This window comes from Mustela nigripes, chromosome 2 (genome assembly GCF_022355385.1).
Source record: "Mustela nigripes isolate SB6536 chromosome 2, MUSNIG.SB6536, whole genome shotgun sequence".
NCBI classification, from domain to species: domain Eukaryota; kingdom Metazoa; phylum Chordata; class Mammalia; order Carnivora; family Mustelidae; genus Mustela; species Mustela nigripes.
The window spans coordinates 4,626,692-4,652,159 of NC_081558.1; the positions used below are offsets into that span (position 1 = coordinate 4,626,692).

The window sequence follows — 25,468 nt, forward strand, 5'->3', positions numbered from 1 at the left end:
CTGCCGGTTCTGGCTCGGACTCATAGTGGTTTGTGGCTCGACACTCTCTTTCCCTCTTGCCATCTCGTAATTCATTTTATGCCCTCTACCTAGTGTGAGCTTGTCTATTTTATTTTATTTTTTTTTAAGATTTTATTTATTTATTTGACAGAGGTCACAAGTGGGCAGAGAGGCAGGCAGAGAGAGAGGAGGAAGCAGGTTCCCTGCCAAGCAGAGAGCCCGATGTGGGGCTCTATCCCAGGATCCTGGGATCATGACCTGAGCCGAAAGCAGAGGCTTTAACAAACTGAGCTACCCAGGTACCCCTATTTTATTTTATTTTTAATTTAATTTCATTTTATGGAGGCGAAATTCACATAACATAAAACTAACCATTTTGAAGCGAGCAGCTCAATGGCATTTAGGATATTTACGATGTCAGGCAACTCTATCTCCTTCCCAGATGTCTTCAGTGCCTGGGAAGGTGAGCCCCTTCCCATAAAGAGGCCACTCCCGACCCCGACCCCCAGCCCCCGGGGCCCCCCAGCCTCAGGCAACCGCTAGTCCGCTTTCCTGCTCTACAGAGTCACCTGTTCAGGACATTCCAGAGAGTTCATGAAATTAGAAACAGGCAATGTATGGTCTTTTGCGTCTGGCTTCTCTCACTGGATGTCCTGTTTTCAAGTTCCATCCACGTCGCGGTGCGTGCCAGCGCTCCCTTCTGTTTCTGGAGGAGTGTTTGAGTTCATTGACACATCACCTTTCGCTTGCCCGCTCACGCCCTGAGGGATGTTTCTGTTGTTCCCACCCTTCGGCTACGGTGCCAAGCTCTGCCAGGAGCACGTGTGCCCACGTATTTGTCTGGGCACCGGTTCTAGGTCTTTCAGATATAGCCTGGAATGGAACGGCTTCCATTGGCTTTTTTTAAAAAAAAGATTTTTATTTATTTATTTGACACAGAGAGAGGGAACACAAGCAGGGGGAGTGGGAGAGGGAGAAGCAGGCTCCCCGTGGAACAGGGAGCCCGGACGCGGGACTCGATCCTGGGGGTCCTGGGATCATGACCTGAGCCAAAGGCAGCCTCTTAATGACTGAGCCACCCAGGCGCCCCTTCATCAACTTTTTAAGCACATATGCCAGTCTTCATCTCTCCCCTGCTTAAAATCTTGCCATGGCTTCCCACTGTGCACCCAGGGAGTTAACCAATTACATCCTATGGACTAAATGCAGCCATTCCCTCTGTCTGCCCAGGAGCAACCCTCCAGAGAGAGCACTATAGCAAGCCACAGGTGCCCGCCCAGGGGGAGCCCCCTCTGTCTGCTCCCCACTCTGCTCCCAGTGTCCACCTCCCTGACCGACGGCCAGCATCTCACCACCTCCCATGGTCTGTACTGTCGTAGAGAGAATCCCAAGCCGACTCTGCTCTGAGCGTGGAACCCCACATGGGGCTTGATCTCATGACCCTGACATCATGGCCTGAGCCAAAATCAAGAGTCGGATCCACCCAGCTGCCTCATCTCTTTTCTTTCTCCTTTCCTCCTTCCTTCTTTCTTTTTCTTTTCTTTTCTCTCTTTCTTCTTTTTAGCCTCTATCTATCAACATCATCTCTCTCTCCACACACACACACACACACACACACACACACAAAATTTATTTTTAGGAATTGGTTCTTGTTTTGTTTTGTTTTGAAGTAGGCTCCACACCCAACGTAGGGTTTGAACTCATGACCCTGAGATCAACAGTCGCATGCTCTACTGACTGAGCCAGCCAGGAACCTTAGGAATTTGACTCATGTGATTTTGGGGTGTAGCGAATCCAAAATCCACAGGAGAGGCCAGCAGGCTGAAGATTCAGTTAAGAGTTGATGCTACAGTTTAGAGTCGAAAGGCCAGAAACTCAGGCAGAATTTCGATGCCACTATGTTGAATTCCTTCTTCCTCTGGAAACCTTATCTTTTCTCCTCTTCTGACCTTCAACTGATTGGATGAGGCCCACCCACACTGTCAAGTGTGGCCGGAAAGTCAATTGACTATAGGTGTGAATCACATCTAAAAAATACCTACCTAGCAACATTTACACTGGTGTTTGACTAGGTTGACACAAGTTTGACACATGGCTAGGTTGACCCACAAAATGACTGTTATTGGATCTAAGGACTATACTGGTGGCCCCACGATAGGCAAGTGTTCTCACATTGCCCTGTTCTCCTTTCCTCTTCGGACATCCTCACTGTGTGAAATCAACTCCATGCTGTCCTTAGAATGTCAGTTTCAAAGACCCTGTCTCCTGTCCATCCTGGGGGACCACAGGTGCTCCAACAAAACAACACCCCATGTGCTAAAAAGAAAGGAAGAAAAGGAATCCCAGGGCAGAAGAAAGGGGAAATCAGCAAGCAAAGAAATGAGAAGAAAGACATCAAGCTGGGTGGGCAGGTTGGCTGGGACACTTAGTGAGTGATGAGGATTTTGGAGTCTCCCCTCGACAGAGGTCCCTGCCAATCAGGGTCTGGAGGGGAGGGGGACTCTGGCTGTGAATCTATTTCCCCCATAGTCCTGGAATCAGGAGGTGGGGTTTACAGGACCTGGCGGGTCTTAGGGAAAAGGTGCTGAAAAGGGGCGACTGCAAAGCTTAGGGCTTTTCCCATGAAGGAGAGCCGGGAATGGATCCCTCCCTCGAGTCCTAGCGGTGGAATTAACCAGAAGAGGCATCTAGGACCCCACTTCCCCTCGGCGGCCAGTGAACCCATTTGCCTGTGGCTGCTGCCCTCCACACAGCTCTGGGGTGCTGTGACCACAATGCCCCCGCACTCTCCGCCTTTGACCGCTGACTCAGACCTTCCTTCTCAGCTGGCTCCCTTGCTCACTCACCCTGAGCTCCCGTGGAAATGTCGCCCGGCCTGCCCCCTACCGCCCCCTCCTGGGCACCACTGCCCCACACCGAATGCCGGCGAGGGAGCAACCGGGGTTGACCCTTGAGCTGCAGGTGAGACCAGGTGAGAAAGCGGGTGGGGAGGCAGGTGGAAAGGAAGCTCGCGGAGCGTGTGGGTCAGAGCGTCGGTAAAGATACAGGCCAGCCTGCGGCGGGAGATGTCGGCGTGGGCCAGGCGGGAGTGCCCGGAATGTAGGTGGATACTACCGGGGCGTAGGTGGGACCACAGGTCAAGGTTCAGATGACAATATCGGTGGTAGGAACGCGGGTGAGGGTGCCGGCAGGGGCAGGTAAGCACGCAGGTGGGAAGGCTGGGCTGAGGGGCAGGCCAGGCGGGCAGGCGCAGGCTCCCTGGGGAGGGGGGAGGGCACCCTTCCGGGGGGGGGGGGCCCACCCCGCAGGGGGAGCGCAGGCAGGAGCCCGGTGCGGCTTCAGGATGGAGCCCAGGGGAGATGCTGGTGAGGGAGCGGGGGATTGCAACTGCCTCTTTCCCTGTCAAAGACCTTCCCACACGGGGAGACACGCGGCAGAAGACTGCAGCTTTATTGTGGGGACGTGGGGAGGGGTCAGTTGGGACAGCCGTAGACGATCATGTCCTCCGCGAAGTTGGCCAACTCTTTGCACTGTTTCTCGTTCTCCTCGTCCTGGCATTCTTCAGCCTCGGGCCACAGCTCGACCCACGTGTCTTTGCCGATGATGTACCTGATGCTGGTGGGGGAGGGGGAGGCAGGACAGGTCAGGGGCAGGGCGGGGCTGGGAGGGCGGGGCGACCCTGGGCAGGCCCCGGGCTGGCACTCACTTGGGTTTCTGTCCCCACAGGTCGGAGGAAACGCCCCACATGAGGTAGCGCTTCCCCTCCTTCAGCTTCAAGGCTTCTCTGCACTTGATGTGGCTGATGAACTTGCGTTCTTCCTTAACCCGCACCTCGTCAGTGCCTGGAGGGCAGGCAGTGGGAGCTGAGCGCCGCAGCGGGAGGAAACTGGGAGGAGGGGGCGGGACTGTGCGGCAGAGGGCGGAGTGCAGGGCTGACCTGATTTGATGATCTGGTCGATGACCATGATGTAGTCGTCAAAGGCGTCCGAGGGCTCCTTTCTGACGAGTCTGGTCTTGTACACTGCGGGTGGGGTGGGGTGGGGGCGTGGGGGTCACCCTCACCCACAAGCGCACCTGCGCACATGGCCTCCCCCCCAACTCCCGCCCAAGCAGATCCATGCTGGATCCCAGCCCATCCTGCAACAGTCCCTGCCCCCGCCCAGCCCATCCGCCACACACGATCCTATACGCAGCTACCTAGGACTACAGTCCCTGCACAACCACAGCCACAGACACTGCTGCTCACACGCACTCACGCGTGCAGAAACCTGCTTACCGTAGTCCACGCCCGGCTCGCAGGCCTTGTCCAGCCGGTACTCCTCAGTGACCTTGTCTGCCTGGTGCATGAAGCAGTTCTCTGCGGGGTGGATGAGTGGGGGGCGCGGCTGTACCCTACGTCTCATCCAGGACCCACCACTCCTGGGCCCGTTCCTCTGAGTGCAGTCCCCCCCCTCCACCCCGGGAGGAAGGAGGATCCAGGGGGGTGTGGTCACCCCTTCTCCAACCCCCTGTGCTCACCCTCAGCACAGCGACACAAGTCCTGGTGGCAGAGTTTGCTCAGTAGGCCGTCGTCTTTCTCCGGGTGGTAGAACTGGACACAGTTCTCATCTGTGGGCACAGTGGTGCGGAAGGGTCAGAGGGCTCCGGCCTCCAGCCCAGAGAGCCGGGAGGCTTGGATTCCAGTCCCTCAGACCTGGAGATGGCAGGTCCCCAGTGCTGGGGCCCTCGGACCTGGAGATGGTACGTCTCCAACCCTGGGACCCTCAGCAGCCCCCACCTTTCAGATCCCTGGGACCCTCAAGCCCCCAGGTCCCAGGTCAGCTGCTCACCCAGGTTGTAATAGGAGTAGACCTTGACGGACCCAGGCTGGATCAGCCCCACGTTGAAGTACTGGTGCACTCGGAAGGATATACAGTGCTCCTGCTGATGCGGGATCTGTGCGGAAGGAGGAGGCCGGTCAGTGGGATGACACGGAGGGGAGGCCGGCCCGGGCACTGGGGGTTGGAGAAAATGAAGGATGAAGGCGGGATACGGGTGGGGAGGGTGGAAGGAATCAGAGGAAGCTCTGCCAAAAGATTTAGCAGACTTCAAAAAATTCATGTTCTCGTTCTCCAAGGCTCGCAACTAGTCTGCACTCATCGGACTCCTTCCTTCCCAAGAGTGGCCATGTGGTTGAGTGCTGGCCAACGGACTGCCATCTATGCCCATAAAAACATCCCGTGCTTAACGATACTGAATAGTTATTTAAAAGTTGCTGGGACACCTGGGTGGCTCCGTTGGTTAAATGTCTGCCTTCAGCTCGGGTCATGATCTCGGAGTCCTGAGTTTGAGTCTGGCACTGGGCTCCCAGCCCGGCGGGGAGCCTTCTTCTCCCTCTCCTGGGTTGGCCACCTTTTTCCACATGCCCCTTTCTCCACCACCCAGCAGTAGGGACCCCATCTCCCCTAGCCTGGGCCTGGCCTGACCCAGAGGAAGGACAGCCAGCTAGAGGTCAGGTACCCATTGGAGGCTTTACCTTGTCCAGGTAGAGGATGAGGGTGTTCTTATTAGACAGCTTATTGTCCAGCTCATATTTAGAGAAGTATTTCTCGATACCACTCAACTGGGGGAAGAGTAGAACTTGTGAAAATCCTCCTTAGTCTTCTTCCAGACCCCAGAGTTCTTCCCACTGATCCCAGCCCCCAAACCCACAAGCCCTTCATACATCATTGAGGTCATCAATGTCAGGAGAAAAGCCAGTCATCATGGATATATCCAGGATCGACATGGCAGCATCTGTTGGTCCCAGGTACCTGATTGGGGCAGAGAGAGGACAGTCAGGTCCCAGGGTGGGGTCAGCCCTGGGGGTCAGTTCCTGGACAAGGGGGGGGGGTCTGATCAGAGGTTCCTAGTTCCCACATAGCAGCACAGAGCAATATTCGATTTTAGGAAACATTCCCCAAAGGGACTAAGGGAAAGGCAGTATGATGGTCAAGGAGACTAACAGCTCAGGCTCTAGAGCCCAATTGCATGGGTTCAAATCCCAGCTCTATATGACCTCTGATGAGTCCCTTGCCCTCTCCATGCCTCAGTTCTTCTAGAAAATAAAGACAAGAAAATGTTACCATGGTCTAGATCAGTAACACCGGGGTACAGTAATCACAACTGCATAAAGTACAAATCTTGTTTCTAGCTCTCCAGTCCACCAATCGCTTTGCAAATAACAGATGCTCATCACAGTCAATGACCAATCACACCACTTCTTTCAAGTCCATCGGTGCCAACTCACTGGGCCGCCATTAGTGCATGAACTGTCATGCACTGATAGCGTGACCTGTGATTGTGTTAATTCTTTATCAACCCACCTGATGTTTTGGGAAAATGAGTTATTGAAAGAGGGAACTAGCCAACAAAGATGAAAGCACGGCAGAGAAATGAAGACTGGTTAAAGACGGGTACTGCTGGAGGTAAAATTTGAATAGCACACAAACGGAGCTAGAGAAAAAACAGCAGGCTGCGGGAATGTCCCCCCTGCTGCAATTTGAGGGGCCGGCTATGCAGTGGGAGGAACCTGGGGGAACACGAGCCCATCAACACAAGTGAGAAGAATGGCTGTGACCAAAGGTGCAGCTGTCCCAGAGGAAGCAACACTGGCAGAGACGCAGCCATAACTCTTGGGTATCTCATGACACTGGCCACTGCAAGGATTAAGTGTTGGAAGTTGACCTAACTTAGAAGGGAACATGACAATTCACAACTTCATAGGAAGGATGCCTGCTTTATCCATAACCTAAGTTACACAAAGAGGAGGAAGGAGGTGCTTTCCAACCACAGTTCTTTTGATAAGTGTTTTACGAAGGAGAAAAAAAAAATCACTTCCATCACAATGTTCTGAGGTTTTCATTTACAGCATCTTAAACAAATTCTTGTCTTGCTGTCATTTTCATTTCTCTGTATCTTTAAAACCGGCAATATGAGAGTTTTCGATGTTGTGATAAAACACTTTCAAGGTCATGGAACAACTGTAACTTCCCCCATCGATTGTTGGGATTGCTTGTACCGCCTCGCCTCTGTGGCCATGGCTAGTCTCGGACTGCTGAGGGCAGTGAGGGCAGTGAGGGCTGTGTCCGTGGCATCTACCTCCTCGGGGGACTTCACACAATACCAGAGGCACAATGCGCTCTTGGAAAGGATTAGGTACCGCAGATATTATTCGTGAGAAGTCTTGTTATGGACAGAGGAATGGTCAAGATGACCCCCCAGTGAGCTATCGTCACTTACCTGGTACAGATGTTAAGACGCATGGTGCTCTTGGCGTCCTGAGGCTTCTTGCCTAGGCACACAGAAGACAGAAAAATGGGAGGGGGGGGGTCCTTGGGTCCCGATTCAGGCGGGGGGGCAGACATTAGAATGGGGTTAAGGGAAGGATAACAGGTAGGGGCTTTACTCCATTTACCATCATCAGGGACTCGTTGAATGTTAACCCTGAGGTCAAAGTTCTTGCAGGAGGCTTGGCTTTTGGGCTTGGCATAGTACATTGTCACCACCTGGGGGAATAGTGCGGGCAATGAAGTGTCAGCCCACCTGAGTTGAGAAGGAGAGGGTCGCTCTGGGGCAGAGGGGTTGAGAGAAAGTGGCGGGCCAAGTGGATGTGTGTTCCTGTGTCTTACCGACAAGGTGCCTTCTCCTTTTCCTTTAGCTATCACTTCGAAATTCTCATTTTTCTTGGTCTGCAGGGAGTAGGGAGAAAGAAGAGAGGATGTCGGGAACGAAGCCTTCCCTTGGGTATAGTAATCATCTGCTCTCCTTCCTGCCTCTGGCAAACCCTGGCTGGTGTGCAGGGTGATAGCAAGGAGGGCTTGGTTCGGCCACTGTACCTCTTCTGACCGCAGGAGGCTAGCAGACTCCCAGAGGATGAGGTGCTTGATCTCACTGTTTCGGCTGGGCAGTTTGATGGACACCTCCAGGTTCAAGTCCTTGTGGTGAGGGACATCCTTCTGGTATTGGGCCAAGGCTTGGAATACCATGAAGGTGGCCTAGAACCCAAGAGAGAGGAAGAGACTCAGATCAGAGGGAGAAGGCACTAAGACTGTAGCCTAGGATGCCACCCCCACCCCCAGAGAGGGTAAGGATGAGATTGGGGGTTGTTAGACACTGAGGACATGCTCCACATTCTCCAAGGGATAGAGGCTTATACCAGAACTTGGAGACACTGACAACAAGTCTTGTATTCACCAGAAATTGCAGGCATAAGACTGAGGCTGTAGCAATACCGAGAATGTGGCCCAGACTCATCCAGAGGAGAGTCTAAGGTAAGAGTTTGGAGCCAAATGAAAATGTGTTTAGAACCCACTTGTGAAAAAAGAATGAAGTTGAAGCCTGGGGTCACTGACCATATGACCTAGAATCCAAAAGGGATACTGAGAGTATGACTGACAGCTTGCCAGAAAGAAAGGGGGTCAAACCGGAGTCTGAGGTTTTTGAAACCATGGCCTAGAACCCACCAGGGAGAGAAAGGCTGGGAGTCAGGTGGAGCTGAGGACCTGGTCTAGAACCCACAGGAAGATGCGCTAACATGGAGTCGGGTGGAGCTGAGGACCTGGTCTAGAACCCACAGGAAGATGAGCTAACAGGGAGTCGGGTGGAGCTGAAAACCTGGTCTAGATACCTGGAGGCTCAGAACACAGCTTGGGGCATTCAGAATGTAGTCTAGATCCCATAGGTGGGTTCACAATTGAAAAAGCCTGATCTCTCAAATCCACTCCAGCCCCTCTGGCTTGTGGGAAAGAAGGTCTTCCCCTCAGTCTCAATGTCTTCTCTTGGAGGCCAGTGGGAGGCCAGAGGAAGTAGGCATGCAGGTGCCTGGGGGATATGGGGTCACTTGCCTGGGTGGAGCCATAGCCACCTCCGTAGTATCTCTGCTCATTGAGCCAGCGCACGACAGGAGGTGCAGAGTCAAAGTCTTTGAGCAGCAGCAGGGCCAAGAGGGCGTAGGATGTGGCTTCCACACTATAGAGCTTCTGGTTAGGCTCCTCCCAGCGTTCCCTGTCTGTGGAGAGAACCCCCACCGCCCCATGCTCACTGCTCTGTCCAGCCTGGAGATGGCTCAGAGAAAGCTCAGAAGACCACAACCCCTAGACTTCTTGGTGTTCAAGTATCCTTATATGCAAGGCCCTCAACCTGCTGGCTCCTGCCTCATTCTCTTCTCTCATTAACCTTTACTCTTCCACTTGAATTCTCAACTGTACCCCCACTGAGCTATAGGAGATTCCCTAAACTGTCCATTCTCATTATTCCCTCTCAGTCTTTTGATATTCTGTTCCCTCTACTTGGAGAACCTCTTCTCCACTTAACTCCTGTTAATCTCATCCTGCACAATTTGACTTCAGTGGTACCCCAAGACTGGGTGACAGACCCCTGTCTTTCCTTCTGTCTCTCAAAACATCCTACACTCTCTTGTTCCAGCATTATCATGCTCCATAGCAATCTATTAACTCACATCTTTCCTCAACTGGAGTGTGGGGCCATGATGGCAGGGGCTATACTGATTCACTGTGATGTCCCAGGTGCCTAAGAAAGTAGTTATGGCAGAGATTGTTATTAAGAACTGTTCTCTCCTCTTCCTGGGCACACAGTTGGACTACATCTCCCACATATCTTTGCAGGCAGGTATGTCCATATGATGGAGCTCTGGACAATGGAATGGGCACTGGCAGTGACAGGGACCCCTTCCATGACTGGTCTACGTCCTTTGCATAATCCTCCTGACTCTTTCTCCTTCTACTTGGATGGAGTGGGTTCCAAGGACCTGGAGTGGCAGAGCCATGAATAGATAGAGGCTGGGATCTGGGCATTAGTGTATGGAGGAGATCCATCCATGAACAACAAACTTCTATTGTGTTAAACCACTTCGGTATATGTTACATCATGTTTCTTGACTATGTTCCATCAATCAGGGCAAACCTGGTACAGATCATCACTGGAACCAATGATTAAGTGCTCACTAGGTGCCAGGCACTGTGATAAATTGCCCATGGCATTATCTTGTCTAATCCCAAAGACCCTTGAGATAATGTTAATGTTAGGACAACAGGAGTGACAGAGCCCTTATGGGGTGCTAGACCTTCTACCTGCATTACTTGTTCAATCTTCACAACCACCTACGATGTAAATATCATCTTAAGATGAGGACCAGAGAGGTTCAGTGACTTGTACAAAGTCACACAGTGAGAACATGGCAGAGCGGGATCTGAATTGGGGTCTGTCTGATGTCAGAGCCCACGTCCTTGCTCCTGGGTCATAGCAAGTGCTCAATACACACTTGTTGAATGAAGAAGGCCACGGACCTTCTCGTGGAGCTTACAATGAGAACTTCGCACACCTCAGAGCCACCCACCCAGCATGGCTTAGCACCATCCACTCCAGCTCACCTTGAATCTGCCCATCGCAGCACAGCTTAGCACCCCGCATGCCAGTTCAAGATGGCCTCCCCCAACCCCAGCCATGCATTCCTCTTTTACCTCGTTAGGCTGCCCCTCACCTTTGGCTGTCCTCAGGAATTTTCTGAGGAGGTTTCCCTCCAGCTTGCCTATCTGGGCAAGGGCATAGCCAGCAATGGCCACAGAATAGGATCTCTGCAGGTTCTCGTAGTGGGCTTCAAGATACTGTCCTGCCTTATTGATGCTGCCCGGCAGGCTCTATAAGAAAGAGGATCAAGTACTTTGCTAAGTTGGACATTACTGCCACAGAGAGCTGGTAAGGATCACAAAGGCACCACTTCTTGGGTACCAGGATGGTTTCTGTCCTTGGGACACATCTGTCTTGGATCGATCTTCCCTCTCCCACACCCCCACTGGGTTTTCCAGACATTTTAGTCACCATGAGCTGCCTTGTTGTTGAATACCTAAAAGTTGCCAGGGACAGTTTATATAACCAGCAGTGTCCCGGTAGCTGCTTAAGGCCTCCAGTGTGTGTTTGGGGATAGGGGAGGAGGGTGGCTAGTTTACAGATCTCCAGTTACTGTAAGGGAAATACTCCCACTGTGGTCAGTTTCAAGCTACCACCATGACATGCCTGAACATGGAGTGGAGAAGAGATGTCTCAGGTAGGCACTTGTGAGCTAGTGTGAATGATTCAGCATCCTGCTGGGAGTTCCTCTTGTCTCATCATCAGCTTCCTAGCTAACACTTACTATATATGCCAGCCCATTTTTTTTTTTAATTTTTAAAATTAACATATAATGTATTATTAGCCCCAGGGGTACAGTTTTGTGAATCGCCAGGTTTACACACTTCACAGCACTCACCCTAGCACATACCTTCCCCAATGCCTATAACCCCACCCCCCTCTCCCTACCTCCACCCCCACCCCCACAACCCTGTTTGTTTTGTGAGATTAAGAGTCTCTTATGGTTTGTCTCCCTCCTGATCCCATCTTGTTTCATTGATTCCTTTCCTAGCCCCCCATCCCCCCCAACGTTGCCTCTCAACTTCCTCATATCAGGGAGATCTTATGATAATTGTCTTTCTCTGATTGACTTATTTCGCTCAGCATAATACCCTCTAGTTCCACCCACGTGGTCCCAAATGTATGCCAGTCTATTTTTATCATCATTCTTACTGCACAGATGAGAATACTGAGACCCAGAGAGAGGAGGGGTAGAGGAAGACTCGATCTGTAGTGTTTGCGGATTTTCATGGTGTAAATACAACCGTGGCCAATTTCAAACCACAGATGTGGAGGCAGTGAACGCAGAGTTAGGAAGAGGTGGGCAGTAGCACAGCGTCTGATAGTATTTCCACCATATACGTGTGCAAAGAACCTCGAGATGGATGGGTGTACCAAGGATAATGATGAAAGTGAATAATTGGGAAGTGATGAGTTTTGAGTGTTTTTTTTTTTTACCTGTTTTTTAATGTTTAATGCATCGTCTAATTTACTTAAATGTAAACTTCTATGACTTAATTTTTAAAAAGATTTTATTTATTTATTTGAGAGAGCGAGTGAGAGAGAGAGCACAGGCGCAGAGGGAGAGGGAGTGGGAGAAGCAGGCTCCCGCTGAGCAGGGAGGCCAAATATTGCTGTGTTGTAGTAGAAAATAACCCTTTTGCCTGCCCAGCTACCTCTCCTTCATCTACTTCCGACTTTTGTAGGAACTTTTCTTTCATTTACGTGCCACAATGGAAGCGGCCATATTTGCCAGTAAGACCTACTTCTGGCCTCAGCTGATTGGCCCAGCTGTGATCACATGAGCATGATGGAGCCAATCAGAACCAGTCCCTGGGGGACTCCTGGTTGGCTCAGTCATTAAGCCTCTGCCTTCTGGCTCAGGTCATGATCCCAGAGTCCTGCAATGGATCCCCCATGGGACTCCCTGCTCAGCAGGGAGCCTGCTTCTCCCCCTCCCTCTGCCTGCTGCTCCCCCTACTTGTGCTCACTCTCTCTCTCTATTAACTAAATAAATAAACTCTTAAAAAAAATAAAAGGGACGCCTGGGTGGCTCAGTTGGTTAAGCAGCTGCCTTCGGCTCAGGTCATGATCCCAATGTTCTGGGATCGAGTCCCACATTGGGCTCCTTGCTCAGCGGGGAGCCTGCTTCTCCCTCTGCATCTGCCTGCCATTCTGTCTGCCTGGGCTCGCTCTCCCCCCCTCTCTCCCTCTGATAAATAAATAAAATCTTTAAAAAATATATATATATATAAAATAAAAAAGAACCATTCCCCGGGAATCTGATAGCCTTGATTAGGCTATTCCCCCAAAGAAGGCAGCCAGCCACATTCTGCCCAGCTAGGTAGGTGGCAGAGAAAAAGGAATTATTTGGCACAGAAGGGCCTGGGTTCCTCTTGGGGACTAAAGATTACCCCCCTCCCACCCCGGCTCCCTCTCTTTTCTGGGTTCCAACTAAGGGAGCAGCTGGCTGACGTGAGATCCTGGGCTTCTGGACTTGGTAAGCTAAAGGTCAAACACGCTACTCTTAAAAACCCAGGGCAAAGCAAATAGAGCAATTACAAAGACTCTCAGAAGCCAATCTTTCTAAGTTTCTCCTCTTCAAAGCCAAAACCAGAGGAAAAGGAAATAGCCATAAGACAACATTTTTAATCATTTCCCTTTAAGGATCATGGTTCCTTTGAAAATTTCCTAAAAGACAGGCACCTGGATAGCTCAGTCAAACACCTGACTCTGGATTTCGGCTCAGGTCAGATCTCAGGGTCCTGAGATGGAGCCTTGCATAGGGGCTCTGTGCTTAGCAGGGAGCCTGCTTGAGGTTCTCTCTCTCTCCCTCTCTCCCCCATGTTCTCTCTCTCAAGTAAATAAATCTTTAAAAAAAAAATAGAAAGGAAAAGAAAATTTCCTAAAAAGATCTCTCAGACTAAGAAAATGGTCTTGATGTTTTCTTAGCTCTCTGTTGTGAGTTTTCTTTAGGGAAGCAGCAAAGATACAAGGCACTGATCTGGCGGGGGTGACGTGGAAAGTGGGCTTGAGCGGGCTTTGGTTGACATTGGTGAAAACTCTCTGAAAATGGTAAAGCAGGGAGAAAGGACCTGCTCTTTGATGTCTTTGGGTCTCAGTTTTCTCTTCTGTAAACTGGGGATAAGAAGAGTAGCCGACCTCTTGGGCTCTTACAAGGATTACAGGACTTAACCACGGGAAGATCTTAGATGAGCATCCTAGTTAATGACCCCCAAATGCTGGGTGTTATTATGGCCACCGTGGTGGTTGTTATTGCACTGGGGAGGACAGAGAATCACCCAGATGTAACACCTCACCTCCACGGTGGATGTGCCCTGGGTAGGGGAGGGGAGCAGGGCAGACACTTACGTTGACCTGTCCTTGGCAAATATCTTCAGCCTCTTTCAGTGCAATGAGGACAAAGGCTGTGAGGGACACGTCCTTCTCCTTAGAATCCCGGAAGCCACCCTAGAATAGGAAGCAGGAAACAAGGATAGGGTCACCAGTGTGTTCCCATTTGGTGACCAATCCCCTTGCCGGGTGAGTAGGTCAAGGAGGAGCTGAACCTCTCCTCAGCGTCTCCTTAGGAGGCTACTCTCTTCAGTGTTCATTCACTCAGCCCATGTCACTGGTGCTGTGAATAAGATGGTGGGAAAGAACCAGACACTAGCCCAACCCTCATGGAGCTTTCCGTATGGTAGGGGAGACAGACATGAACCAACCAGTTCACCGAAAGATATATCATTACAGACTGATGAGTGCTGTGCAGGAGAAGTGGGTGTGGGAGTGAGAGTGGACAAGGGGAGTGTGACTCAGCTGGGGAGATCAGGAAAGATGTTGCTGGGGGATGATGGCGTTAGCATGCCAGGCGGTGGGAACAGCATGTGCAAAGGCCCTGTGGCAGGAGAGAGCAAGGATCCCAGCAGTACAGATGGAGTATGGATAGGGGTAGGAGGACAGCTGTGAGACTGGACACCTGAAAGTTCAGGCTAAGGCAGTGATTCTCTAACTTATGCATGCATCAGCATCATGCAGGTGGGGTGGGGTAGGGTTTGTCGAAACTGATTCCTAGGCCGTCTCCCTAAAGTTTCCGATTCCATGCACCTAGGGTCCAGCCTGAGGACATGCATTACTAACCAGCTTGCAGCGATGCTACTGCTGCTGGCAGAGTGAAGGGAGAAGGACTTTGGTTTTGCCCTGGACTCTGAAGGCCTCTGGTCTTTGCACTGGAAGAGCGACACTCCAGGCCAAGGGGTAGTGTTTTCTCCTATGTATCCTGGGACTTCCGGGCGCCCCTTCCCCAGCCTGCCCTGAACTCCTGCCTCTTACAATCATCTCTTGGTGAATCACTGGCCCATCCTCATTGAAGATCCCGTCGGGCTTCTGCTTCTCCATGATCAGCCATTTGACTGCCCCACAGAGGACCTGGGAATCGATGGCGATGAGGTCGGTGGCCAAAGAGAAGACCTTGACCACGTAGGCCGTCAACCTGAGGGCAGGCACCGAGCGTGAGGCAGTCGCCTCCGGGATCCAGAGACTGCCATTTCAGCACACCAGTGAGCAGAGAGGGGCAGAGCCTGGCCGGGCTGGCCCCGCTTCTCCCTTCTAAGTGCAGACCCAGCCAGCTTAGCTGCGGGAGGCGCTTGATGACCGCAAGCCACGTGCCTCTACGGGCTGAAGCTCTAGAGCTGGGCACAGGGCTGTGTGGACGAGACTCCCCGGGACCACACCAGGCCACCCCACCCCGCTCTGTGGGGTATGAGGATGACTTGCCAGGTGCTGGACGCCCTGTCCTTGAAGGCCGCGAAGGCCGAGTTGCCTTGTCGGAAGGCCAGCTGCTGGGTGTACCCTGCAGGGAAGTGAGAAGAGTCAGCCTAGGAGCAGGGGCTGAGTGGGGGCGGTGCCTGGCATGGGTATGTCAGCAAGGGGAGGGACTTAGAGGACAGGGGATCCGAGAGGAAAGAGGGAGCTCAGCCAGGAGCAGGGAAGTCTGGGGGGAAGGCAGAGGTGAGGGTGCTGCGATCCGAGAGGGGAGGAGGAGGAGGTTCTCAGAGGAGAGGGCTTCCGAGAGGAGAGCGGTCTCAAGGGGCTTCAGGGAGAGAGGGAGCTCCCTAGGTCTCAGAGGGGCCCAGGGTCTCAGAGAGGGGAAAGGTCCCCTGGGAGGTCTTTGAGAAGAAGGGGTCCAGATTGGAGAGGGGCTTCGAGGAGGGGCGGGGCCTCGATGGGGGGCCGGGGCCCAGGGGGGGATCCTCTGGGGAGGGGGGCGGAGGGGGGGGCGGTCTCCAACGTGGGCTTACCCTTCTTCTTCTTCTTCTTTTTTTTTAAAGATTTTTATTTATATATTTGACAGAGAGATCACAAGGAGGCAGAGAGACAGAGAGAGAGAGGAGGGGGGAAGCAGGCTCCCCGCTGAGCAGAGAGCCCGATGCAGGGGCTCCATCCCAGGACTGGGATCATGACCTGAGCTGAAGGCAGAGGCTTAACCCACTGAGCCACCCAGGCGCCCCGCGGGCTCACCCTTCTTGATGATTTCCAAGGCGTCCTGCCGCTTCTCCAGGCCGAACTTCTCCCACTGCTCCGTCTGGTCCAGGTAATGCACCGCGATGACGGTGGGCGTCATGCCAATCATGTTTTGCTCCCCACAGCCCGACGGGGTCACGATGAGGTGCTGCAGACGGCCCCCATCGATGGCGTCCTCTGCCATCTGAGCCACCGGGGTCCCTGCAGCCGGGTGGGAGGACCGCGCTCAAGCACCATGGGGTCGGGTGAGGAGGGTTAGGGCTGTGACCCGTGATCCCAGGCTCCAAACAGGCTTGTGCTTCATAGGAGAACTCTGGGCCCTGAGTCCTCTGGTTACACCAGTGGAAAACTAATTCCAGGAGCAATCGTGCTTCGTGCTGTTTGCCAAGCACTGTTCTAGAGAACCTCTCTAGTATCTCATTTAATCCTCTCAAGGCTCCTTTGATAGAGGTACCGTTATTCACCTCCTTCGCGGATGAGGAAACCAAGCGTCTCTACCCCAAACCTCACTGCTTGCAAGATGCCTTTCCAGCGACTTCTTTTCCCTTCTTGCGAAACTCCTCCATCCCAGGCATTTAAGTTCCAAAATTTCCTGCCTTTGAACTATACTGTTTCTCATTTAAATTTCTTTATCAGCAAAAGCTGTTTGCTGAACTAAATACCGCCTGGGGTCTTCTACCAAACCCATCAAGGAGGTGGCCCGCTGTCCTAGTGGAAGTGGAAAGGGGAAGCTGTAGTCATAAATAGCCCCAGAATTAGGTGGGACTGTGTTCCCTACTCCAGGGTTGTGCCCCCCGGGGTCAGGGCCTGTCAGTGGCGGCTCACCTTGCAGGAGGATCCTGGTTTCCAAATCTGTGTCTGGGACTTGGTCGCTGAGGTCTGCCGCACGGATTTCCACTTTCTGCTCTCCCCCTGCCGCGGAAGAGGAGAGAAGGATGCCACCGGCTGTCTCCCACCAGGCCACCACGCCCTCCGTCACCACCTCAAACCCTCTGCTGTGGCTGACTCACCTTTTCCTTTCTCTTCTGGATTCAGTGTGTGAACAGCCACAGTCTGGTTGACTCTGACTCCTTCCGGCTGAACCATGTTGGGATGGGGGATGGCGGGGAGAGGTCAGGTGAATAAAGGAACAGAGACATAACTGGTCAGCAAAGACACTGTCCTTCTGGGGATTACTGTAGCACAGGCACAACGGAATCACCTGTCCTAGCTGTGTGACCGGGAGTCAATTCCTTAACTTCTCTGTGCCTTGGCTTCCTCCCTTTGAAAGAGGAAGCAATGCAAACATCTACTTCCTATGGTCATCCTGGGAATTAATAACCTTGCTAACAAAGTAACAAACCCCTTTGAAAGCTTCCTCTGTGCTAAGGAGCTTTCTTTACTCTCTGGGGTTAACCTTTTACCTTTGCAACAAACCCCGAGGGTTGAGTACTGTTAGTACAACTCCCATCTCAGAGGTGGGGAAACACAGAAAGGTGAAGTCACTGGTCCAATGTCACACAGCTGGTAGAAGAGAGCTGGGTTTTGAACAGGGAAGTCTGGTATTTTTGCGGGGGAGGGGATGGCAGGGGAGGTAGTCAGGCTAAATGTCCCAAGAAAGTCTGTGTTTTTAACTCCGTGCCTTGCAAACGTCTCTAGAACTAAAGAATGTGCATAAGGTACTCAGCACAATGTCTGGTATGCAATACGTGCTCAGTTAAAACAGGGGCTGTCTTAGTGTCAGAGTCCCAAAGGATGCTTTCCTGTGTCTACAGAAAGACTTCTGCGGTGGACTGTAGCTGTTAATGCCTTTCCCGAACACAGTCTCCTTTAGGCTGATATTAATGCCTGAATTTTCCTTTGGAGACTGAGTCTCTTCCAGTGGCAAGCTGGTAAATGTCTGACACCCAACTCCCCGGGAAGAAAAGATCCATCTTTTAGCTCTGCTAATTTCCGTGTCATAGCTGCCTTCCAGCTACCAGCACCCGAGTGTGCAGAGCTGGGAAGTTGTGGGCACACTAGCTCTCGGGTGTTGGACCATGCATGCCCTAAGCACCCTCCTAGGTTTTCATCTCATCGGTGCCACACTGAACTGGGGCCCCAGGCCAGAGGGATAATAAGAAATGTGCCCGTAGGGGGCGCCTGGCTGGCTCAGTTGGAAGAGCGAGTGACTCTTGATCTAGGGGTTGTGAGTTTCAGCCCAACAATGAGAGAGAGAGAACTTAAAAAAAAATCTCCTAGATTTATATTTTTATGTATGCTTTAATGGTTAATTATATTCCAGAACATTAAAGTAGTTGAAAAAAAAAAATGAGTTTAGGTGCCCCTGGCTGGCTGGCTGGGTGGGATGTATGACTCTTGATCTCAGGCTTGTAAGTTCGAGTCCCATGTTGGGTGTAAAGATCACTTAAAAATAAAATCTTAAAAAAAAAAAATATGAGTTTGGATCCATTAAAGTTGGGAAAGAAAAATTATAATAAATTCTGGTTTGGGTATAAATAAGACATTTCACTATAAAATAGCACTGTCAGTTTTAAAGCATTTGCTTTTCAGTGTTTCAATATTTTTTCAATTACTTTAACATTTTGGGGGAAAATGAACCATTAATCAATTTTAACCATTAAAAAAAGACACATATATGGGGGCCATATTTTCCCTTTAGATTTGGGAAAGCCAAATGTTGGTTGACTTGATACTATTAGATCCTCTCTGTTTAACACTTTGATCTTTTGTTAATCATGAATTTTTTGACATGAATTTTGATTCCTTACAACACTGTATTAAAATGTTGTCTCTCTTATTTATGATCTCACATTTTGCTTGAAAATATTAATAAAAGATGATAGGAGACTTTTATTTTTATTAACGACTTGATCTCCTATTATATTGACCAATGTTTGTCACTGTAGGAAAGAGTAGAAATGTAACTGTTAACATATATATTAAGGATAAAAACCATATGTTAAACTAGAAGTTCTTATGTTCTCACATTGTATGTTACTGCTTTCTAAAATTTGTTGTGTGGGACGCCTGGGTGGCTCAGTCAGTTAGACGTCTGCCTTCTGCTCAGGTCCTGATGCTGGAGTCCTGGAATCAACCCCTGCTTTGGTTGGGGGGGGGGGGTGGCTTCTCCTTCTCCCTCTGCCTGCCTCTCTGCCTACTTATGCCGTCAAATAAATATATAAAATCTTTAAAAAAATTTTGTGAAATATGTTTTCTCCAATTTTTAAGGTCAAAAGAAAACTCCTATATACTGAAATGTGTTAAAAATATCATAATCAAGGGGTGCCTGGGTGGCTCAGTAATGTCATTAAGCGTCTGCCTTCTGCTCAGGTCATGATCTCAGGGTCCTGGGATCGAGTCCTGCACCAGACTCCTTGCTTGGTGGGAAGCCTGCTTCTCCCTCTCCCATTTCCCCCTGCCTGTGTTCCCTCTGTGTGTGCCTCTCTCTATCAAGTAAATAAATCTTTTTAAAAATCGTATTTGATATTAAATATCAAAAAATTAAAAATTTGATATTAAAATACATTTTCACTTAAAAATGTACCATTGGTTTTTATGACTAAGTTTTTTGGGGTGCCCTAAAAGTCCTCACTCACTGCCCCTAATCCCGGCCCAGCATCTAAACCTATAGGACTCCTAAATTTCCTAAGCTGGACACTGGACACTCTTAGTGTCTCAGAGTCTGGGTCTCCAACCTGGACTGACAGCAAAGGAGAGAGAGAAGATTCTCCTGAGGGACAAGGGGCAGCAGGGGCCCCAAGGACTCACCACGACCTTCAAGGTCTTCTTGACACCATCGCTGATTACATAGTTGTAGACGGCAGCCTTGACCTCCACCTCATGCAGGCCGAGCTTCAGAGGCACAATGATATAAGGCACGGCGACTGAGGACTTGGGTGGGATTTCTATAGTCTGAAGGTAGCGCTTCTTGGCGGTGGCCAGGCTGCAGAAGGCTGGATTGTAGAGCAGTTCCACCCTGACCTGGAGGGGGTGGGGGAGAGTATCAGTCAAGGGCATGTGCCACAGACCCCCACCCCCAGCTCTCCATCATGCCTCTGCCACCCCAGGGACCCACCTTGATTTTCATCGTTTCCTGGTAATTGTAGAGCACGGCTCGGATCTCCACCTGCTCGTTACGCACGACAGAGTAGGGTAGCCGCAGGTCAATGAAGAAGTCTTGCATCACCACGACCTCATAGGGGTCAGCCACGCAGATCCCTGCCCGGGAGAGGAGTGTCAAGGGAAGGAGGCAGACGGCCTCACAGTGCTACCCCTGCCTGCTGGAGCTGTGCCAAGTTCAGCCTGTGGTTGTAGAAGGCCACAGACTGAACAGTGTCAACGGTGATCCATTTCCCGGAGGTGGTGGCTGCTGGAAACTGCTGGGATGGGGCTGTTTCCATTTTCTTTCGTTCACAGGTGTGTGCAGGTGGGAAGAACTCAAGTCTGTATCTGTGCTCTCCAAAGTGGTAGCCCAAGGTGGAGGTGGTCACTGGGCACTTGGATTGTGGCTAGCTCCAGTGGGAACTGGACTCCTACTTTTATGTCATTTCACTTCATGCAGATTTAAACTTAACAACTGATGCCTCGTTGTGAATACACCACAACCCCCTGCATTGTACACTTTCAAAGGGTGACTTTTGTGGTAAGTGAATAATATCTCAATGTAGAAAATGATGCTTGATTTAGCGATTGGAAAACTTTTTTTAAAAAAAGATTTTATTTACTTATTTGACACAGAGAGAGAGAACCCACAAGCAGGCAGAGAGAGGCAGGCAGAAGGGAAGGGAGAAGCAGACTCCCCTGCTGAGCAGAGAGCCCGATGCGGGGCTCGATCCCAGGACCCTGAGATCATGACCCGAGCAGAAGGCAGAGGCTTAACCCACTGAGCCACCCAGGTGCCCCTGGAAAATTTTTTAACGTATGTTTGGGCCAGCTTGGATGGCCAATCTACCTTTTCAGCTGTACATTTTACAAATCCTAAAATAAGATCAAAGTAGTAACAGTGAAAGGCTAGGGGCACCTGGCCGGCTCAGTGAGGGAAGCATGTGACTGCTGATCTCGGGGCTGTGAGTTTGAGACCCATGTCAGGTGAAGAGACGGCTTAAAAGAAAAAGTAAAATCTTTAAAAAAGAAAGAAAGAAAGAAAGAAAGCACTGCCATTGAGATGCTCTGCAGGTATAAAATAAGTACTAGATTTCGAAGCCTTAGTACAAACAGTGGTAAAATATATCATTCATTATTTTGAGATGTTAATAGGTCATTCTTAAGTATTAACAGATGTATCCTTGTAACATAATTATTAGTGTGACGATGGTTCATAGATGTTTACAAAATGAGAGAATGTTTACAAAGTGAAAGAATAAAAAATGTTGAAAGAATAATATTTTGGATATATTTAGTTATGGAAAATATATAATAAAATGGATTTTAAAAAATATTTTATTTACTTATTTACTTGACAGAGATCACAAGTAGGCAGAGAGGCAGGCAGAGAGAGAGACTCCCCGCTGAGCAGAGATTCCCAATTCCGGGCTTGATCCCAGGACCCTGGGATCATGACTTGAGCCAAAGGCAGAGGCTTTAACCCACTGAGCCACCCAGGCACCCCTAAAATGGATATTTTTTCAAGTAGGCTCCATGCCCAGCGTGGGGCTTGAACTCATGACCCTGAGAACAAGAGTGGCACGCTCTGAGAACTGAGCCAGCCAGGTGCCCCTCGCCTACTCCTTTTCTATGGGGACTACCAGAAAATTTAAAATTACATAGCGTGCACTGTATTTCCGATGGACAGGGCCGATATACAGGAAGTGAAAATGATGCCAGAAACAATGGTTATTTGCATTGTCACGGTTACTGCATTAAATTCAAGCGAAAGGGAACGCCTGGGTGGCTCAGTGGGTTAAGTCACTGCCTCCCTCTCAGGTCGTAATCCCAGAGTCCTGGGATCAAGTCCCATTTCGGGCTTTCCCTGCTTTGCCGGGAGCCTGCTTCTGTCTCTCCCTCTGCTTGTGTTCTCTTTCTCTCTGTCAAATGACTAAATAAAATCTTTAAAAAAATTAAATAAATTCAAGCAAAGGGCTGATGCAAGCAACATTTACAAAAACATCATATTGAAAATACTGTTATGCTAAAAAAAGCCAAACAAATAAAAATAATATTACACTAAGACATCTATTAAGATTTTTTGCCTTATTCTTCAGTGGTGAAAAAAAATTATCAGAGGCTTGAACGAAATTCTTATTTCCTAACCCTAACCCTGTTCATTGTCTTTGTGATGTCTGCTCTAATCATGGAGCTATTTACCATTTCTTATCTACTATTTGTTTTTACATTTTTTTGAGTTTATTTTTTAGTCATCTCTACATCCAGCCTGGGGCTCGAACTTGCATCCCCAAGGTCAAGAGTGGCACGTTCCATCGACTGAGCCAGCCAGATGCCCCTGTTTCTACATTTAAAAAAAGATTTTATTTATTTATTTGGCAGAGAGAGATCACAAGTAGATGGAGAGGCAGGCAGAGAGAGAGAGAGAGGGAAGCAGGATCCCTGCCGAGCAGAAAGCCCGACGCGGGACTCGATCTCAGGACCCTGAGATCATGATCTGAGCTGAAGGCAGCGGCTTAACCCACTGAACCAACTAGGCGGCCTGTTTCTACATTTTTAAACTCAAATTTAATTTACTATGGTGTGTGAAACAGCAGCTTTTGCACCATAAATAGGAGGCTCCCTCGAGGAAAGCAAAAATGGTTTTGTTGGATACTGGTTAGCTCGCGCACAAAGTCGCACTGGCTCCCCTCTCCTTGCTGATCAAAGTTGTTGAACGAGAGCAGGAGAGATGAAGGCATGCTTGGCCCAGACTGAACGCTCCCCTTTGGACAAGATGGAAGGACCGAAAGAGAACCAGAAGAGGAACGACTTCTGACACACTGTCCCTGTTACTTTTAAGGCAGTGAGACGGGGCGCCTGGGTGGCTCAGTGGTTTGGGCTGCTGCCTTCGGCTCGGGTCATGATCTCAGGGTCCTGGGATCGAGCCCCGCATCGGGCTCTCTGCTCCGCAGGAAGCCTGCTTCCCTCTCTCTCTCTCTCTCTCTCTGCCTGCCTCTCTGCGTACTTGTGATCTCTGTCTGTCAAAAAAAAAAATAAAATCTTAAAAAAAAAAAAAAAAAAGGCAGTGAGACAACTTCTTTAGGTGATACCGGTACGGCGGCTACCTATTGTTACAGGTTGGTCCAAACCCCCAGAAGGTACAACACCGAAGGGGAGCGCTAAGCTATTTATTGGCTACAGTTAATAATAATGTACCCAGGACCACCTGCGGGGCTCAGTGTCGGTGCGTCCGACTCTTGATTTCGGCTCCGGTCATGATCTCAGGGTCACACACACACTCTCTCTCTCAAATAAATAAATCTTAAACAACAACAAAAATAACGTATCCGTATGGGCCCATCAGTTGTAGCAGATGTAGCACTCTAATGCAAATAGAGGTTAAAAATGGGAATTGGGAGAAGTGGTAGGGTGTGTGTCAACTCTCTGCTTTTTGCTCAATTGTTTCTGTACACTTAAAACTGTCTTTTTAAAAATATATTCATTAAAAAAATAAAGATGACTGACTTCTGGTGCATGATTTGTGGGATTTGAGGAAGCGTCCCTGTGTGTCCGAAAAGCATTTACCCTTTGGCCTCTAAAATATGTTTGGCTCCAAAAATAACCCACACACATCGGATCTCTGTAATATGCCAGGCACCATTATAAGGGTTTCCTGTGTATTAACTCATAGACTCATCCCAATAACACGGTGAGTAGATACTATTTCTATTGTGTCCATTTTATGGATGAACACAGAGAGGTTGAGTAACTCGACTCAGGCCACGCAGCTCTCTACAGGAAGACCTGAGATTTGAGCCCAGTCATTTAAGCTTGGGAAGCTCCCTGCTTATAACCTTGACTCTTGAATTCATAGGAGCTCAGGAGTCTGGAATTTCCAGGTTCTGTTGGTTACAATGCTACCATATTTACTCCGAAGCTCTAAGATGGGGTTTCTGGAAGGTTCATCCCCCAGTGGTCTTTGGCAAGTCACCTTCCTTCCCTGGCTTCATATCCTCATTTGTAGGCAAACACTAGTACTACGCACATAGGGTGGTTGTGAGCATTGACAGAGCTAATGTGTGGAGAGTTAAAATTGTGCCTGGGGAGACAGTGACATCAAGAAGGTGTCACAAGGACACAGAGAGCGAAATCCAAAAACCACAGGGCCCTGTAGGATTCTGCACCACATCCTGCCCAGCGGACATTGGGCAACTCCTGGGGGACATTTGGTGACATGTTACAACGGGGGGGCAGTTTGTGCTAGTGTAATCTAGCGGGTAGAAGCTGTGAATCCTGTTCAACATCCTACAACACCCAGGGCAGGGCCCCACCACAGAGAACCATTCAGCTTGGAACCAGACCAGTGGCTCTACATGCAGCAGACACCCCCTCCCCACCAAGGGACCACATTAAAGTGCAGGTTCTGATTCAGCACGTCAGGAGTGGGGTCCGTGATTCTGAATTTCTAACAGACACCCAGGTAAAGCACCTTTGCCAGATGGCTAGTGGTTCAGGAAACATGCTTTTTAGGACAAGGATCTAAACTGTAGCTTTTGGAGCACCTAAGGGGGCTGAGTCGGTTGAGTGTCTGCCTTTGGCTCAAGGTCATGATCTCAGGGTCCTGCATCAGGCGACCTGCTCAGTGGGGAGTCTGCTTCTCCCTCTTCCCCTCTCCCTGCTCTTCTTCCTCTTGCCTCAAACTCCAGTACGGCTTGGTGCAGCCCTGGCTTCTATTTAAAACGTAGATATTTTGTTCACCATGAATTTTTTTTATGTGAAAAAAATTATAAGTAATATTTTCATGCAATCATTTTTTTATGTGAAAAAAAATGATTGCATGAAAATATTACTTATCTGGGCATCCGAGTTTTGAGGAGCACACTTAAAATTGGCGCTTAAAGTTAGTGCACCCCTCTCCTTGCACTGCTCAAGACTGTCAGGGTGGCAGCCCTGGGACAGCCAGGTTTCATAATCCAACCACCGATGTTCCAATCACGCATTTCATTCTGCTTCCTCTTCTGTGTTTTCTTAATCGCTCTACCCACTGCCCAATCGACATCACCCCTCAAGGGTGTTTGTGGTTGCAAATTATTCTGTGTGATATTGCAGTGGTGGATATACATCCTTATAACTTTGTCCAAAACCTATATAGATTGAACCCTAACATCAGCCATGAACTTAGGGTGACGCTGATGTGCCCGTGTAAAAAATACACCGTGCAGGGGTGGGATGCTGGGTATGCGGGGAGGTGGCATAGGGGTGTGTGGGATCTTTGTACCTTCCCCTCAATTTTCCCATGAACCTAAAACCCGCTCTCAAAGTAAAGTCGATCTACAAAAAGCACTGGGCTATGGCATAGGGGTGTGTGGGATCTTTGTACCTTCCCCTCAATTTTCCCATGAACCTAAAACCCGCTCTCAAAGTAAAGTCGATCTACAAAAAGCACTGGGCTATG

General features: G+C 49.9%; 1 protein-coding gene and 1 long non-coding RNA gene across 3 annotated transcripts in view; one reads left to right on the plus strand and one right to left on the minus strand.

The window, feature by feature from the left end:
• Positions 1 to 3,337, plus strand: part of LOC132010865 (uncharacterized) — a 4,772-nt gene extending 1,435 nt beyond the window's left edge. For both annotated transcript variants that reach the window (XR_009402295.1, XR_009402294.1), the window contains exon 3: positions 2,826 to 3,337. This is a non-coding gene — a long non-coding RNA (uncharacterized LOC132010865). The remainder of the gene's footprint in view (positions 1 to 2,825) is intronic.
• An 88-nt stretch (positions 3,338 to 3,425) lies between these two features.
• Positions 3,426 to 25,468, minus strand: part of C3 (complement C3) — a 32,703-nt gene continuing 10,660 nt past the window's right edge. Inside the window, exons 20-41 of the mRNA XM_059388802.1 lie at positions 20,006 to 20,148; positions 19,699 to 19,911; positions 16,959 to 17,025; positions 16,774 to 16,860; positions 15,946 to 16,149; positions 15,202 to 15,277; positions 14,758 to 14,917; positions 13,798 to 13,896; positions 10,520 to 10,676; positions 8,865 to 9,028; positions 7,857 to 8,015; positions 7,650 to 7,709; positions 7,436 to 7,526; positions 7,261 to 7,312; positions 5,705 to 5,792; positions 5,516 to 5,602; positions 4,830 to 4,935; positions 4,519 to 4,608; positions 4,277 to 4,357; positions 3,938 to 4,021; positions 3,707 to 3,842; positions 3,426 to 3,615 (exon numbers count right to left, since the gene is read on the minus strand). Coding sequence (XP_059244785.1) covers positions 3,474 to 3,615; positions 3,707 to 3,842; positions 3,938 to 4,021; positions 4,277 to 4,357; positions 4,519 to 4,608; positions 4,830 to 4,935; positions 5,516 to 5,602; positions 5,705 to 5,792; positions 7,261 to 7,312; positions 7,436 to 7,526; positions 7,650 to 7,709; positions 7,857 to 8,015; positions 8,865 to 9,028; positions 10,520 to 10,676; positions 13,798 to 13,896; positions 14,758 to 14,917; positions 15,202 to 15,277; positions 15,946 to 16,149; positions 16,774 to 16,860; positions 16,959 to 17,025; positions 19,699 to 19,911; positions 20,006 to 20,148 — 2,546 coding nt within the window. The 3' untranslated portion in view covers positions 3,426 to 3,473. The remainder of the gene's footprint in view (positions 3,616 to 3,706; positions 3,843 to 3,937; positions 4,022 to 4,276; positions 4,358 to 4,518; positions 4,609 to 4,829; positions 4,936 to 5,515; positions 5,603 to 5,704; positions 5,793 to 7,260; positions 7,313 to 7,435; positions 7,527 to 7,649; positions 7,710 to 7,856; positions 8,016 to 8,864; positions 9,029 to 10,519; positions 10,677 to 13,797; positions 13,897 to 14,757; positions 14,918 to 15,201; positions 15,278 to 15,945; positions 16,150 to 16,773; positions 16,861 to 16,958; positions 17,026 to 19,698; positions 19,912 to 20,005; positions 20,149 to 25,468) is intronic.